General features: G+C 30.9%; 1 protein-coding gene across 1 annotated transcript in view; it reads left to right on the top strand.

Moving 5' to 3' along the window:
* The window catches only part of LOC129219139 (bridge-like lipid transfer protein family member 1), a 222,328-nt gene that overhangs the window by 118,303 nt on the left and 88,688 nt on the right, over positions 1-15,337 (top strand). The window contains 6 exon segments of the mRNA XM_054853459.1: positions 226-293; positions 4,656-4,739; positions 8,726-8,822; positions 13,454-13,527; positions 13,624-13,761; positions 14,225-14,342. Coding sequence (XP_054709434.1) covers positions 226-293; positions 4,656-4,739; positions 8,726-8,822; positions 13,454-13,527; positions 13,624-13,761; positions 14,225-14,342 — 579 coding nt within the window.

The raw sequence follows: 15,337 nt of genomic DNA, 5'->3' as shown, positions 1-15,337 counted from the left end.
ATGATCCATATGTGACTAAATAAAATGTAAATTGTGGAATGTCTTTAAAATGATAATTTATAAAAACCATGCTGATTATATTTATGCAAATTAAATCTTAAAACAAAAATGTAAATAAGAATTGATTCCTCATTTTTAACATTCATAATCTTCCTAATATTTTGAAACTTTGATCTAACTTGACCTTGAAAATTAAACCTGATCATCAATTATATGTTTTGTTAGGTAATTACTTGAAACTCTTTGGAAAAGCTCAAGTTGATGTCAATCTTGCTCTTGGTCAGCTAATTAAGGTATGTTTTTTGTGCTGCCCTGGTATAAAAGATGCCAAAAGAGTGACATTTTTGTGTGCCATGCAAGTGACATTTTTCCTACATAGAGCCTGCTACCAATGCCCAGAACTGTATTTCAAATTCAAGATGTTTTTCTTTCATGTTTATCTCTTAATTAAACTACATATAACAGAAATTATAAGAAAAATATTTTGCAGTAGAGTCTCAAAAATCCGAGGTAATTGGGGCTCATCTCACCTCGGATTACTGAAAACTTGGATTATATGGAAAATCCTTTAAATAAAAAATTTACACTATTCAGGCAACATAAAAGAGGAGTACCTTTTACTTCCTGTATAAAGGAAAGGAGCTATTGTCTTCATGAAAAATTTATCACTCAAATTTCAATATGACTTTCTTTTTTAATTGCTGCTGAACGAATTTAGACTTTCATTTTTCTTGGTATCCGTACTTTATTATGTGATGTGCAAGACAACCAAAACATGCATTTTGACTGTACTTGAATCTTTTTCAATGAGCTTTGTGTCATGAAGTGTGTATCAATGTGCGTGTGTATGTATGTATCTTGGATTACACAAAAACGGGTTAATGTAGGAAGATTTAAATTTCGTTTTGGTTTCAAGTTGTTTTGATTACAATTGGATATTCCAAAAGGGATGTTAACACATTCTTTGGCAAATTAATGTCCGCTTTAAATACAAATACAAATGTGACAACCAGCAACAGGCTCTGGGCAAAGCTAGGCTGGTCCTGGTCAATTAATTAGTCCCCAATGAAGATCAATGGCCCTCATAAAGCTATCCACCCCCTTGCTCATTACCCCCTCTTCCGGTAAGCTATTCTAAATGCCCACGATCCTGCTAAAGTAGTAGTTTTTCCTAATTTCCAAGTTAGCCTGAGATTTAAATAGCTTAAAACAATGACCCCTTGTCCTGCTTTCCCCGCAAAAATTTTAACATCTTTCATTTTGATAAATTTAAATAACTGAATCATGTCCCCTCTGACTCTCCTTTGTTCCAGGCTAAAGCGGCTAAAGCAACTAATTATCTCCAATATCATCGAAGATCGCTAAAATTTTGAATTTTTAGAGCTTTAATTTCGAAAATATCGGCAGAATCTGAAACTTTTTTGAAAATATTATTAATGAGGGCATTCAATTTCGTTTTTAGAACTCCAGTTCTGAAAAAATTCAGGGGGAGAGCCCCTGATCCCGAGCTTTTCCCCAACATCACTGAAGATCCACTAACATTACGTTTATAAAGCTTCAATGTCGAAAAGTTGAGGGATAGCCCCTGGCCTCACCCTTTCTCTTAACGCAACCGAAGATAGTCAACCATCGCATTTCAAGGCTGCAATTTCGAACAATTTCCGATAAAAAGTTCCAAAACCCGTCCTTTCCCCTAGGTCATAAAAGATGGGTTACGATTGCGTTTTCAAGACTTCAATTTCGAAAAATTTCCAAAGAGGAGCCCCCATGTTCTTCTTTTCTCATCCTTCAACACCGTTCAAAGATCATCTAAAACAGCGGTTTTGGATCTCCTACATCAAAAAGTTTCTGGGGAAAAGTTCTGAACCCCATGTCTTTTGCTACATCATGAAATGTGGCCTACAATGTGCGTTTTTAGGACTTCAATTCCAATTTTTTTTCCAGGGGAAAACCCTCAACCCCCCCCTAATTTTTAGCATCACTAAAGATATCTTAAATTGCGTTTTTGAAGCTCTAACATCAAATAACGACTGTGGGAGGATTTCTGAATCTCATCTTTTCTCTTCAAGAAACCAAAGACAGCAAACAATTGTTTTTCCGAAAATATACCCTTAAATTTCAAAATTTTTCCGGAAGGGGACCTCAAAGACTCCCTCTTTCTTATTGACCACCAAATAGTCTAAATCTGGGGGAATCAGATCTGGGATTTTTGGGTGGTCCCTTTATCTTATTGTCCAATAGTTAGAGAGAAATTTTTAAATTAATATCTTGATACTGCAACATTTCTTTTATAAGGAGGAAAGTACAATTGAGGACTTAAATGGCTACTGAAAATTGTTCACGGGTCCTCAAATGAATCAAAACTTGAAGGGTTTAGTTTGGGTAATAGATCCAAAATATTAGTAGAAATTCTTTTTTTTTCCAATTTTTTATTCTTGTGGTACGTACTCTAAACACTTTTAACTTTCATTCTAACTCTTTCAATGACTTTCATGATTCGAAAAAAAAAAAATCATGCTTCTTTTCTTAACTTTTTTTAAATTTTACTTTCATTAATCCCCCCCCCCCCCATAATACATTACTCAATCGCCCCTCCCAACAGGAGCATCTGGATCTGCCGCTGGCTATTCCATTAAACGGACTGAACTGTAGATTAAAATAATAGATTAAAATAAAATAATACTTTTTACTTTTAAGTATAGGGGAAAAGGGGGCACGTGAGAACAATTTTTTTCTTTTCTTAATTTCTCAAAATATATTATCAATATTTCGGAGCAAATATGTCCTCCGGATTGAATAGTCTTTTCTTTGTGCATGGAATTTTTTCAGCAGTGCATTATATCCATGCCCAGTCAGATAATCAAATAAAAACATATTTGTTCAAAAAATTCTTTGTATTTCTGCTCAATATGCTTTATACTGTGTACTCTACTGAAGAAATAATAAGAAATATCGTAAAACGAAAGCAGATGCTAAAAGATGCTTGTAAAGTTATTTCGCGTGATACATGGCATAAAGGAACCACGAAAATAAGCCAAAAACACAAAGAATTCAGCATGTAAAAATCAAATATGGATGATTTTGGACATTTCAATTTAAAGCAAATGCCTTAACTATTGAAAATAAATGCTAAGTATTTTCAAACTGGCGCCGTTTATTGGTTTTTGTTTCCTTATGATGATGGTTATTCCAAAAGCAATTACTACTTTTTGATTTAAATTTTTTTAAGTAATAGCTAAAAGAATTAGTTATAATTCTTTTAATGATTGTAAATCATTCAACTGTCCTATGAAATCATTCGTGAGTGTTTTGAAGTTTTTATTGTTGTGTTATATTTTCAGTTTTAAGGATACCTCTTAAAAAGTTAGTTTCTTTATGGCCTGAAATCCATAAATCCTTAAATCCACATACCCACTTCTCCCAAGTAGTGTGGTTATTTGACCCTTGACTTTATTTATATTTTCTAAGAATCTACAGTTCTACTTTGTGTTTCACCCCCCCCCCCTCCATAATGGTGATTCTCAGGGTGGACCACTTCCTCCACTCCCTCTTCTCTAAACAATGTCACTGTGTTAAGAAATAATAGGTATTTATATTCAACAGCAACACTTAATATGCTGCTCACACATGCAACCTTTTCTCAAAATATCACATTTAATATGACATTTCAGTACAAAAAGGTTCCCCATCCCTACCATGTATCAATCAAATCGGAAGCAGAATGTGATATGAAGCAAAAACCAAAACATATTTGGAGTTAACTTTTGTTTTGAGTTGAGCCAGTGAGTTACATATTTAAAATTCTTACTGACATTTCTTTTTAAATGGAGGCAAGTAGTTTAAACAAGTTAAAAGTTTATTCATATTAGCATTTTTAGAATATGTTTCTTTTTTTTTTTTTTTTGTGATTTTAATGCATAAAAAAATTTTTAATTGATTCTTTGTAAAGCTATGTTTTTTTTTCCTTTTTCTTATTTTATGTATTTATTTATATATTTTTAAATGTTTGATTTTTGTATGATCTTTAAAAAAACATCTTAATTTAAATCTTATGCACCGGGATAACAGAAGTGCGTCATGACAATATATTAATGTTTGTCGAACTTTCAACAATTTTTCCTCTTGTGCTTTTGTTTACTGTTTAAAATAATTTTGGCAAAGAGGCCAAGTTTTTTTTCAAGTGTCTGATTCATATCATTAACTCCTGGTTTATCTGTTTAATGTTAAACTCTATAGACTCATTCAAAGGTACTCCAGCTTGTCGTTTGATAGCTTAGTACAGCTGGTGTGTATTAATCTAACAAAGTTGTATCTGTACTTTTTAACAAAATTGAATTATGGTCTCCAAGTGGTTCTTTCTTTGACTTCACATATATCACCTAAATGCAATGTGTTGTGGTCATTTGTCAAAAAGAACTGTTATTTAAAAAATTCTAAAAAGTTGCATCTGAATCAAATTCATAGAGATAAACTTTTAATAGCTATTTCTAATTTTGAACTCGGCTGCAGATACGACTTTTGCGCTTAGCACGGCAGCATAGTGATTCATGTTAAGTAACATTTAAAAAGTACAGTGCATTGTGTGCTGCTGTAAATAAAGCAAAGTTTAATTACCATATATAGATGCATAATAGCTGTGTTTTTTTATTGCTTAGAATGCTTTATTTGAAGAAGCTGAGCCTGAGTTTCAGCAGTTTGCTTATTTCAAAACCAGAATTTGTATGAGAAATGCCTTGCAGGTATTGTAATTTTTTTCCTTTCATTGTTCTGTAATTAAGAAATTTTTCTTTGCAAACAGTTTTAAAATAATATAAAATTATACTTTAAATAAAATTAAAATAATATAAAATTTTATAAATGTATTCCTTTATTTTTATTATTTGATACAACCTATATTTACCTTTCTTTCTTTGTTTTAGTACTTTATAGTAAGGGCATATAGTACAAGTAAAAGCCTTTTTTTACTATTTTAGAATCCAAATAAGTTAAGTACGTGTCAGCATATTTGTTAGTGTTTAATTCATTCTGGGGACATTTATTCCCTCTGAGATGTAAATATTGCTTAAAGTCTCGTGATGATCATTGATTGCATCTAGACTTTTCCTGTTTTCTTCTGACACTCAGCATGGGACATGGTTTATGGCATTGCTGTTCATCTTGGTGTATAATGACAATGCTGTTATTTGTGGGAAAACAATTTTTAAACACTGGATTCTATTTGTTTATTATACTGTAAATTTAACGGTATGAAAATAAAATGATTTAGTTGTGTACGATTGCTACTGGAAGAAATGAATTTTTATAAAATAAGAGAAGTTCATTCTTGTTCGTACTGAATAAATAAATACAATTCAAAGTTTATTTTTGCAAAGCATGTGTAGGTGCAGTGGTTGAGAGTAGCACGCTACAAGTAGCAACGCTACTGTGGTAGCTGCATTTTTCAGTATTTTGTAGTGTAGTGTACTACTTTTTAAATAAGTAGTAAAGTAGTAGTTGTAAAGTAGTAAAAAAAGTAGTGAGTAGTTCAATACAAAAAATAGTAGTTAGTAGAGATTTCTGGAAAATACTTTTTAATTAACTTTGAAAAAAGAAAAGCAGGTTCAAACAAATCTGACTGGCACAAATTTTACACAACAATGTGGGGCAAAGTGAAATGGTGAAATATTTACTCTGCTTTTAGCGCCACCAATCTATTAATGTAGTGATACATGTAGTCTATTCCAGTCAAGAATAAATTACCTCTGAAAATCAAAGTATCTGATAATACAAGCAATTTTCAAAAATATATGTATATTTTCTCGTAATATTGTAATATTTTTTCATAAATCAAAAAGTATTTTTGTTTTTATTAAAGGAAATAAATATTATTCTTAACATTTTAAATATCAATTGAATTCTACTATTATTCAGTGCAGTATTTATTTGTTTAATATTAAGGTTGTTTGTATTTTAAATGATTTGTACAGTTAGTCAAGTGCATGCACGGCAAAGTGGATGGGGCATAGTGAAATAGTTCATTTCATTTAACTTATTCAATCTTTTATTAAATCACTTCATTATCCTTCATTAATTATTTCATTTACATTCCTTCATTTGAAAATTCACTTATTCATTCATTACTTTTTAAACTGATTTATTTTTTCTCATTAACTTATTTATCTATTTATTTATTCGTTTATTGTTTCATTTCCTTTTATGTTCTTTCACTCTTTTATTTACTTATTTATTTGATCAAAATTGTCTAAATAATCAAATCGAAAAAATTTCAATGTAAAAATATTTTATATTTCACTTTGCCTCATAAAAATAAGAAGTGAAAAATTTCCACCTTTTTTTTTTTTTTTTGGAGGGACGAATTTACTGCCAAAAATAAAAAATAATGTTTCAATGCAAGTTTTATCATAAAATATATTGTTCTTTCTTTATGTACTCTAATCTTCAAAAAAAAAAAAAAATTCCAACTTGTTCATTTTGAAAAAAGTAAGTTATCTTAACCATTTCACTTTGCCTCACATTCCCCTACATCAGCAAATCCAATGAGAAATAAGACTTATAAAAATACAAACTGACCTCATGCATCTCATTTTGACACCATACATTCTATCTGTTTGACGTCATTAGTTTGTTTGGCATCGTAATTTCCATATTTCTACAATATTTGTATCGATGGAACTTGACTGAAAAAGAAAAGTTTATGAATTAGCTATAAATTTCAATTTAGCAACTCGTTTTCTTTTTTCTGACTGCTGAGAATGTCTCGTGGGGGAACCAGGCATGCCCACCTAGGGGGGTCATGGCGCAGACTACAACATTGAAATTTTTAGGGGGCTTGTTTTTAGGGATATTTTTCTCTTTTTGGGGGGCTCTTGCTTTTGGGGAGGTTTTACCAGTTTGGGGGGTGTGCCCTTGCTTCTAGGGGGCACCCCTGAAGGTTTCAGATTTCAAAGAGATTATTGTTCTAATACTGTAAAGGCACTTATTTTCGTAAAAATGAAGATATCAGTGATTTTGCAAGTTAAAATTTTGTGAATTTTATATGAAAAGACCGAAAGTTGAACCCCAAAAATATTTCGATAGGCTTAAATTTTCCTGATTATGACGGGCATGCAAAATTCGCGAAAATCAATGTTTCGCAAAATGAGTGCTTTTTCAGTATTCACCGAATAATGAAGCTACTGTAAATGTTATAGAACGGGATGAAGAAGATATTGAACTGCACTGGCCAGCTTACAATAAATAGGTCAATAAATAGGTCTGTTTCGGTCACTCGTCTGGTCTGCGCTAATTCTATATTAGCTACCAGTTTGTTTGGCACTCTTGGCTTCCTTATGAGGTTTTCCATCTCCAGCTCAGTCACTTCCCTATGCCGGGCTGATGAGTGCTAATAAGCACGAAACTGCAGTCCTCGACTGGAAATGACTGAGCTGGCGGTGAATTTCATGAATAAATAGGTGTATTACAGTGTTATATAAGAGCATGAAAACAGCAATATTTGGATTAAAAAGAAATAATAGATAATTCTTAGTAATATTCCATGTTCAGATAAGCTAATTTATCAATCTAAACCTTTTTTTGTTCAATCCTCAAACGGTGCGTGTGTGTTTGTTAGGGTGTCCCCAAAAAAACGAAAGTTGATTTTTCAAGTTGCACACTCGCTTATATATTTCTTTTATGGCGAAACAATTGTAGAAAAAGTTTCATATAATTTGAATAACGGCAACCTGTGTGCCGACTTGTGTCTGAAAGTGTGAACCAGCACTTGTTATGCTAAGCCAAATAAAAAAAAAATGTAGAAACTCAAAATTTCTGTTGATAAAACGTTGCTCCTGTACCCCACATGCACCACAAAAATAAATTCATTCAAAAACATTTAGGCATCCCACATTTGACCTAAAATTGATAATTTTCTTCAAAAAATTGATTTTTTTCTATATATTTTTAAAAAAATTTAAGGTAAATTTTACGAAAATATCAAGCTGAAAAATATAAACAGTAAAGTAAGTAATTAGCGTTAAATAGAAATTTTTTCTCTCCTGCAGCAGTTAAGTCTCCCACATAGTACTCAAGATATGGATTGTTTCAAGTTTAAATTAAATATTTCATTTTAAATACATTTTTTAAAAATTATTATTTATTTGCAAATGTTGATCTGAAAATGTGTGCGCTAATAATTTTTGAACTTGATTTTTTTTTAAATTGATGTGTAATTTTTAAAAAGATAAATAGAAAAAACAATCAATTTTTTGAAAAAAATTTAAAATTTTAGGCATTGCATGGGATATCTAAATGTTTTTTTTTTAATTGGAAGAAACATTTTGTGGTACATGTGGGGTATAGGGGAAATCAACAGAAGTTTCGAGTTTCTAAAAAAAAAAATTTCTTGATTTGGCCTAGCATACAAGTGCTGGTTTACACTTTCAGGCGCAAGTCGGCACGGGTTGATGTTGTTCAAATTATTTGAAACTTATTTTTACAATTGTTTTGACCTAAAAGGAAAAATATAAGAGGGTATGCGACTTGAAAAAACGACTTCCATTTTTTGTGGGACACCTTAGTGTATATAATATTTACTTATTTTTTGAAAAGTAGCAAAGTAGTGACTACATTTCAAAAGTAGTTTGTGGTCGCTACATTAAAAAAAAAGTAGTTGTTGTTCGCTACAAACAAAATGTAGTTTTTCCTACTACTGGTCAGGTTTAATACTGTATTTGTGTATTTTTTATAGGATGAAATGATTTCAAGTCATTCTGAAGATAAAGAAGCTGTTTTAATAACATTAAATAGACCACTAATGTATATTCAACCTATAGCTTTGGATAAAGGTATATTTGATGATTCAGATCATCTTTTTGTTCTATGTATAAAGATAGCGCTAACCTTTATATATTTTATGTACTGTACACAAGAACTACAGTATACTTTGATGTTTTCTGGATGACAAAGTTAGATTTCTGTTTCAGAGCACTTTTGTTAAAATTAAGCTCCATAAAATTAATTGTATTAGTTCAGAAGTCTTTCTCATAAATATCAAAAAATAAGTTTGGTAAATTAAGTACATTACATTATTATCTTAATTCTAAATAATAAATAGTTTCAGTGGCTTTGAAACGTCAAGTGAGAGCTGTTTCAATTATTCACTTTTTGAACTTCTCATTTTTGTTATGAGACATAGAGCAATAAACTTCTACTTAGTTATTAATAGTCATTACATTATACAGCCTCTTTATTCTTTACTCATTTTGCCAAAAACCAAAAAATTTGTTTTCTGTGCTTGTCTATTTTTGTGTCAGTGTTTATTCCCATAAAATTATTTCCAATAAATACATACCTTTAATTCCCTTAAAACTTTTTTTTAATTAACCAATTAATTTTTCCTTAACCAAGTATCTTTCACAAATCAAAAAACTTTCAAAACTGAAGTTCTGTGCCATGATTTAGATTGAATCTCCAAAATTTAGTTTGTTCAACTGGTATTATTTTGGTGGAATAGTATTTCTCTAAATTCCAGGTCTTTTTAATTTGTGTGGAATTAAGTAACATTCAAGGCACAAGGAATTGAATATGTAATCTAATATGATATTTTGGGGTGCCTACTCCCCTAAGAGCATGGACGCACCCCTCTGAATATTGCAAAGACCCCCCACCCCAAAGCAAGAACCCCTCCCTCCAAGAGAAAAAATACCCCTCAAAACATGCCCCTCCTAAAAATTTTAATGGTGCAGTCCTGCCCCATGACCCCCCCCCCCCCAGGTGGGCACCCATGTGATATTAATATCCTGTAAGTCTCAATTGAACAAATGAAAAAAATCATTAGCATTTCATCTTTAAGACGCTGTACTATACAATAATATTTTTCATTTTTAGGAAAAAAATTGCTTATTTTATTATTTTTTTCTAAAAGTTGCTTTTTTGTCATCAAGTGCTCAATATGTGTTTTATCCAGCTGTTAACTGATGGTAAGTCGGCTAAGCCTTACTTGTTTCTCAGCCCTGATAACAGATTTTTTTGTCATTTATTGTCTTTTCTATGTCAGAACCCTTTCTTGCTAGCTGTATTCTTTGTTTACATCTACTGCAATGAATCAAAAAATTCTTAATGCGGAACTTAACTATTTAGGAGTTGTGGCTGTTGGTTGAGACTATCCTCCTGCTTTAGTTGATTTCATTAATATTAAAAAAAAATTTGCAAAAAAATCTCAAAGTATTGTTCTTAATAGAAGTTTTAACGCTAAAAATTTGGTTGTTTTGCCTTTCTTTCCTGATATTAGTTTTCATGTTGCTAAGATTCTAAAGCGATTCCAATTCGAAGTGGTGTTTTCTCCCATTAATAAAACTCATGGGTAAACCCATTAAAAACTTTCATTCCCTTCTCTTAAAGATTCTGTTCATCCTCTTAACTGTTGTGGGATTTATAAAATTGATTGCAATTGCAGACTCGAATAGATTGACAGCCTCATTCTTTGAAATTTGTTTAAAAGAACATCAAAGCTATGTGAAGAAACAACAGCTAAATAAATTGCTCAACACTGTTGGGATTTCAATCTCTCTTTTGATTTCAACTCTTATCAAATTATCCAAAAATGACCCAATTTGTCTGATCTTGAGTTTTGAGAATCTTTCCATATCCTGAGGAACCAGTCTAGTTTTTTGCTTTCTTATTTTGATCTATGATCAACTAATTCAAAATTTTTTATCCTTTACTCTGCTTTTTCTGCATTTCTCTCTTTGTTACAATGCTTCAACACATAATTTTTCTTGTCAGTAAATTTATTGCTAATTTATTTGAAGTGGACTCATTTATTGGACAATTTGCATTGTTTACGGGATTTCTTGGAAATTTATTACTTAATGTCTTTTTTCCTGGAGGTGTCCAGGTGTCATTTTGCTTTATTTGTTTTTTTAATTCCTTTTTTACTCTTTATACTGTCTTCTGTTCCATCGTGTTGCTTTCTTCAGATGACTCTTTATCTAAAAGCTCACACTTCTTTGCATTGAAAATGTGTTCCTTTTACACCAAAGCACATGTCTGCAGTAATTTGCAATTTTTGTGCACCAAAATGTTGGTAATTCATTCATTTAATTTTCAAGCAAAAGGTATTTATTCGTTATAACTAAGATAGTAAGTATAAAAAGTCTTGTAATTTTCAATGAAATTTATTGTGTTTTTGATAATCAGTATTGGGCTTCCCGAATAAACTGAAAAAATGGGCATCTTATATGATTCTTTATTCCTTCATGTTATTACGAAATTTTTAATGTCCAGTTGTTGGATTTGTGATCTAGCTTTGACTGTCCATTTTACGAGGTGTGATCAAGAAATGCGAGGAATAATTGTTTGTTAAAAAAAGTAATAAGGTTACATAAAATTTTTGATTTAATCTCCTTTAAAGTAGTGTGCTTGGCGAACAATACACCTATTTAAACATTGTCTCTATGACTGTAAGCATTTCTGGTAGGCATCTTTTGGAAGGGCTTTTAGCCCTCTCAATGTCAACAATGGTGTCAAAACGTTTTCCTTTAAGCACAGTTTTAATTTTTTGGAAGAGCCAGAAATCGTGTGGTGATAAATCTGTTGAGTATGGTGAATATGTTCAGAGAGAAACATTTTTCCGGCCAAAAACTCGCAAAACACCATCTTCCTTCGGTTCATCACCCAAAATTCTGGGAACAAATTTTGCCCTCACTTTTCTCATTTGTAACTCGTCATTTAAAATGCTTTGAACAGAGCTGTATGAGATTTTAAGGTCTTCCGGTAGCTCTTAAATAGTCATTTCTCTGTTTGAACTAATCAATAATCATTGTTTCCACTTTTTGCGAATTTTCTTCTGTTTTTGAGGTTACTGGAAGCCTTGTACGCTGCTCGTCTTCAACGGTCTCATTTCTGTTTTTAAATCAGTCATACCACTTGTTGTCTTCAGAGTTACCACATTATCGCTGTGCACCAATTTTAACATTTTGTGAGCTCTTTTGCAACTTAAAACAAAATTTAATGTTAATACGCTGTTCAAAGTCCACGTCGCGCGACAGACACAATAAACTCAACCTCACTCTAGCTGCTCTCTCAGCTGACTGACAACTTCTTTTACAACTTGTCCCTACTAGTTTCAGGTTATCATACTACTGGACAAATCACAGCATATGGATATAGCTTCAGCAGCTGCTATAAAAATTCATTCACTGTACTTTTTGATCACACTTTGTACAAATTCAAATGTTTAAAAATAAGGCAACTATAGAACTGAATAGCATATTTCAAATGATGCTATCCAATCTGCTCTAGAAGATCAGCCTTTTACACTTTGTTTTGAAGAAGATTTATTAAGATAGTCGATTTTTTAACAACACTTTTAAGGAGTGGGTTCCTTTTTCTGTTAAGTTATAATTAAATCACACACATTGCCATTTTAAAATTCATCTGTTATAATTTTCTTCGACTATAGTTCCTTATTTGAATCATAGACAATAATTACTGATTTTTGTCATTTACTCAACAGTTATGCTTTTAATAAATCAGGATTCCCTGAATTGTGGTTAAAGATGCAGCGTTGGCTTGTGAGAAAATACACCATCTCATTGAGAGAAAATTAATAAGGGGACATCCACAAATGATGTTATGTTTTGAAAAGAAAAGTGTTCATGAAATTGGGACAAAGGGAGGAATGGGGTAACAAGACGCATGACATCACTCATTTTTTATAACAATATGTTTATGAAAAATAACATAACATGAGACAATAGGAGACAAGGTAAGGTGAAGTGTGATGGGGGAAGAGTCAAATTTGTTGAAAAAAAAAGGGACAGCACTTAAGTGTTTTCTCACATTATTTTATGAAAAAAAAAATTCATTTGAGCTCTTTCAAAGCAGAGTAATGAAAAAAAATTAAAACCTAATGATCTAATTGATAACTTCATAAAACATCCTCATTACCATGTTTTTAGAAGGTAAAATTGACTTCGCTCTTAAGTAATTTTTGTGCTGTTATTGAAAGAAGAAAACAGTAGTCAAAAGGTTGATCTTGTGGATGCCATTTCTAATTTTTTATGTGTATGGAACTATTCTTGTACTCAAAAAACTAGTGCCAAAATAGCAAAGATGACCGAATGAAATTTTTATCTTTCTCTCAGTGTTGAGATGATAAACAATATCACTCTTTACTGCGCACTAAAATATATAAAACAAGTTTTTTTTAAACTTAAATTGTAAAAAAAGGTTATTCAAAAGGATATGTGTGATTTATTTGTCAGTTAAAATTCTTTGGGATAAATACCTTTTGTAATGGGTGTGATTTTTTTTAAAATCAAACTAGTTTATCAAAAATTTAAATTAGTAGTTGAAATAATATGTTTTTGTATAAATGAGAGCAAAAAAAAAGTGCTATTTCAAAGTGTTTAGGAATTATTGAATTTGATGTTTAAGAATGTGAGTGAAATATTTTTTTCTTTGCACATTACAGCTGTCTTAGTATGGCTAAATTACAAAAATGCATATGAATACTGGAACGAACAAAGAGCAGGCTTGAACAAAGAGGTAACTTATTTAGGAACAAATGTTTGTTTTGTTTTTGAAACTGTTGTGACTTACGAAGATTAGTAATACAATTTTATTTCTACTCTTGATAAACAGGTATTGACTGCAACTCAGCAAGTATTTGAAAGAGTTCCTCAGATATCTCAACTTAGTTCACAGGCATTGGGAACTCTCTTTCTCCAATTAACTGTCGATGATATGGGTATTTGTTTGCCATTAAATCCTCATGCTGGAGTAAGTGCAAGTTAGCTGCTCCTGCTTGCTTAATGCTTTATAATATGTTACTTGATGTTTTTACATAAATATATAATCATTATAAAGTTATGTTGGAAAACAAAATAAATATGCTGTCTCTTACACTATTACATTTCCAAATTATAGTTCGACAAAGAAACATTTCATTATTTCTTTGTTGTACTATAAGTGTATTTAAAGCAATTTTGAATTAAATTGCATTAATTGAGCGTTATATTGACAATCGTTTTTAGCTTTTCAAATTATTTTTAGTCTCTTTATCACAAAAAGTATAATTGTTTTTTTCCCCCTTGTTTTTGTTTTTTTAATTTAATATAGAAAAAAGAAGGCTATAAGAAAGTAAGTTCTAATCATTTGAATCCTAATTTATCAGTATATTAAAATATTGTAAAATATTTTTGGACTTCATACTCTATTTATTGTGTTTCTTTTACGTTTTTAGAATGTTAGTAACAAAATGTATGATACAGAATTGAAAGCTGCTGTTGTTGTTACATTAGAAAGTACAAGAATATCTGCCTGTTCATGTGGATCATTAGTCAGCAAGGCTAAATTTACAGGTATATATATCTATATGAGCATGAACATATTAGTTATACAGTATAACCTCGATTTAATGATTGTCAAGGGGCCAGAAATAGTTAACATTAAATAAAGGATCAAACTCAAGGAGCATTGACATTTAATACAGTCAAATTCGAACCTCCAGACCAGTGAAATGTATCATTAAATTGAGGAAATCGTTAAATTGGGTATCGTTAAAACAAAGTTATACTGTATAATGAAATACTGTTTAGTCAAACCACTTTCATTCTGATCTATTTTTTTAACAGTTCATTGTAAAATCTAGTAAACATTAAGAAACCCATTTTTATTTATAATTTAGGGTGCCTGTGTTAATTTAACCATATAAATAATATATAAATAATGTTATCCTCCATTTAGGAATGAAGAAATATGAAACGAGATCATATACAGCATGCTAATTCTCTTACATTATGGACGAAAAAATAATTTAGAACATGCTATTTTTTTAGGAAACCAAATGTTGTAGGTAACTCATACAAAAGTATAAAATCATCTCCCCAAAAACATTTCATAAAATTCATAATAATGAACAAAAATTGCTTTCAGTTCTTCTTTTTGAACATAAACCACAAATTTTAGTTATATTTTATGCAAAACAAAAGGAAAAACATCTTTACCAAGTGTATTTTCAGTTTTTGTTCAATTGTGCTTGTTACAGAGATTGTTTAGAAATGACATCATCTGAAGAAAGCCTTAAATAATTATGGTATGGATTTAATATCAATGTGGAAAAGAAAAATAGTTTTTGATGTCTCAAAATTCCCAATGTACCCCTAAGTTCCAGATTTTTTCTATTGTTCAAAATATCTGGGTTTTTTTGCATCTCTCTTTCTTCTTTGTTTTCCATGCTGCAGTCTTAAATGCAGAAATCATCAATCGCTCTTCCAAGATTCCTCCACGCCATCGAGTATCTTAAAGGATTAAGGATAGGAGATTTTTTTCTCTGGGTTATAATCTTTTCTAACAC

This window comes from Uloborus diversus, chromosome 3, assembly GCF_026930045.1.
Source record: "Uloborus diversus isolate 005 chromosome 3, Udiv.v.3.1, whole genome shotgun sequence".
In the NCBI taxonomy this organism is placed as follows: domain Eukaryota; kingdom Metazoa; phylum Arthropoda; class Arachnida; order Araneae; family Uloboridae; genus Uloborus; species Uloborus diversus.
The sequence above is the reverse complement of the archived record's forward strand: the minus strand, read 5'-3'. Positions and strand labels throughout refer to the sequence as shown.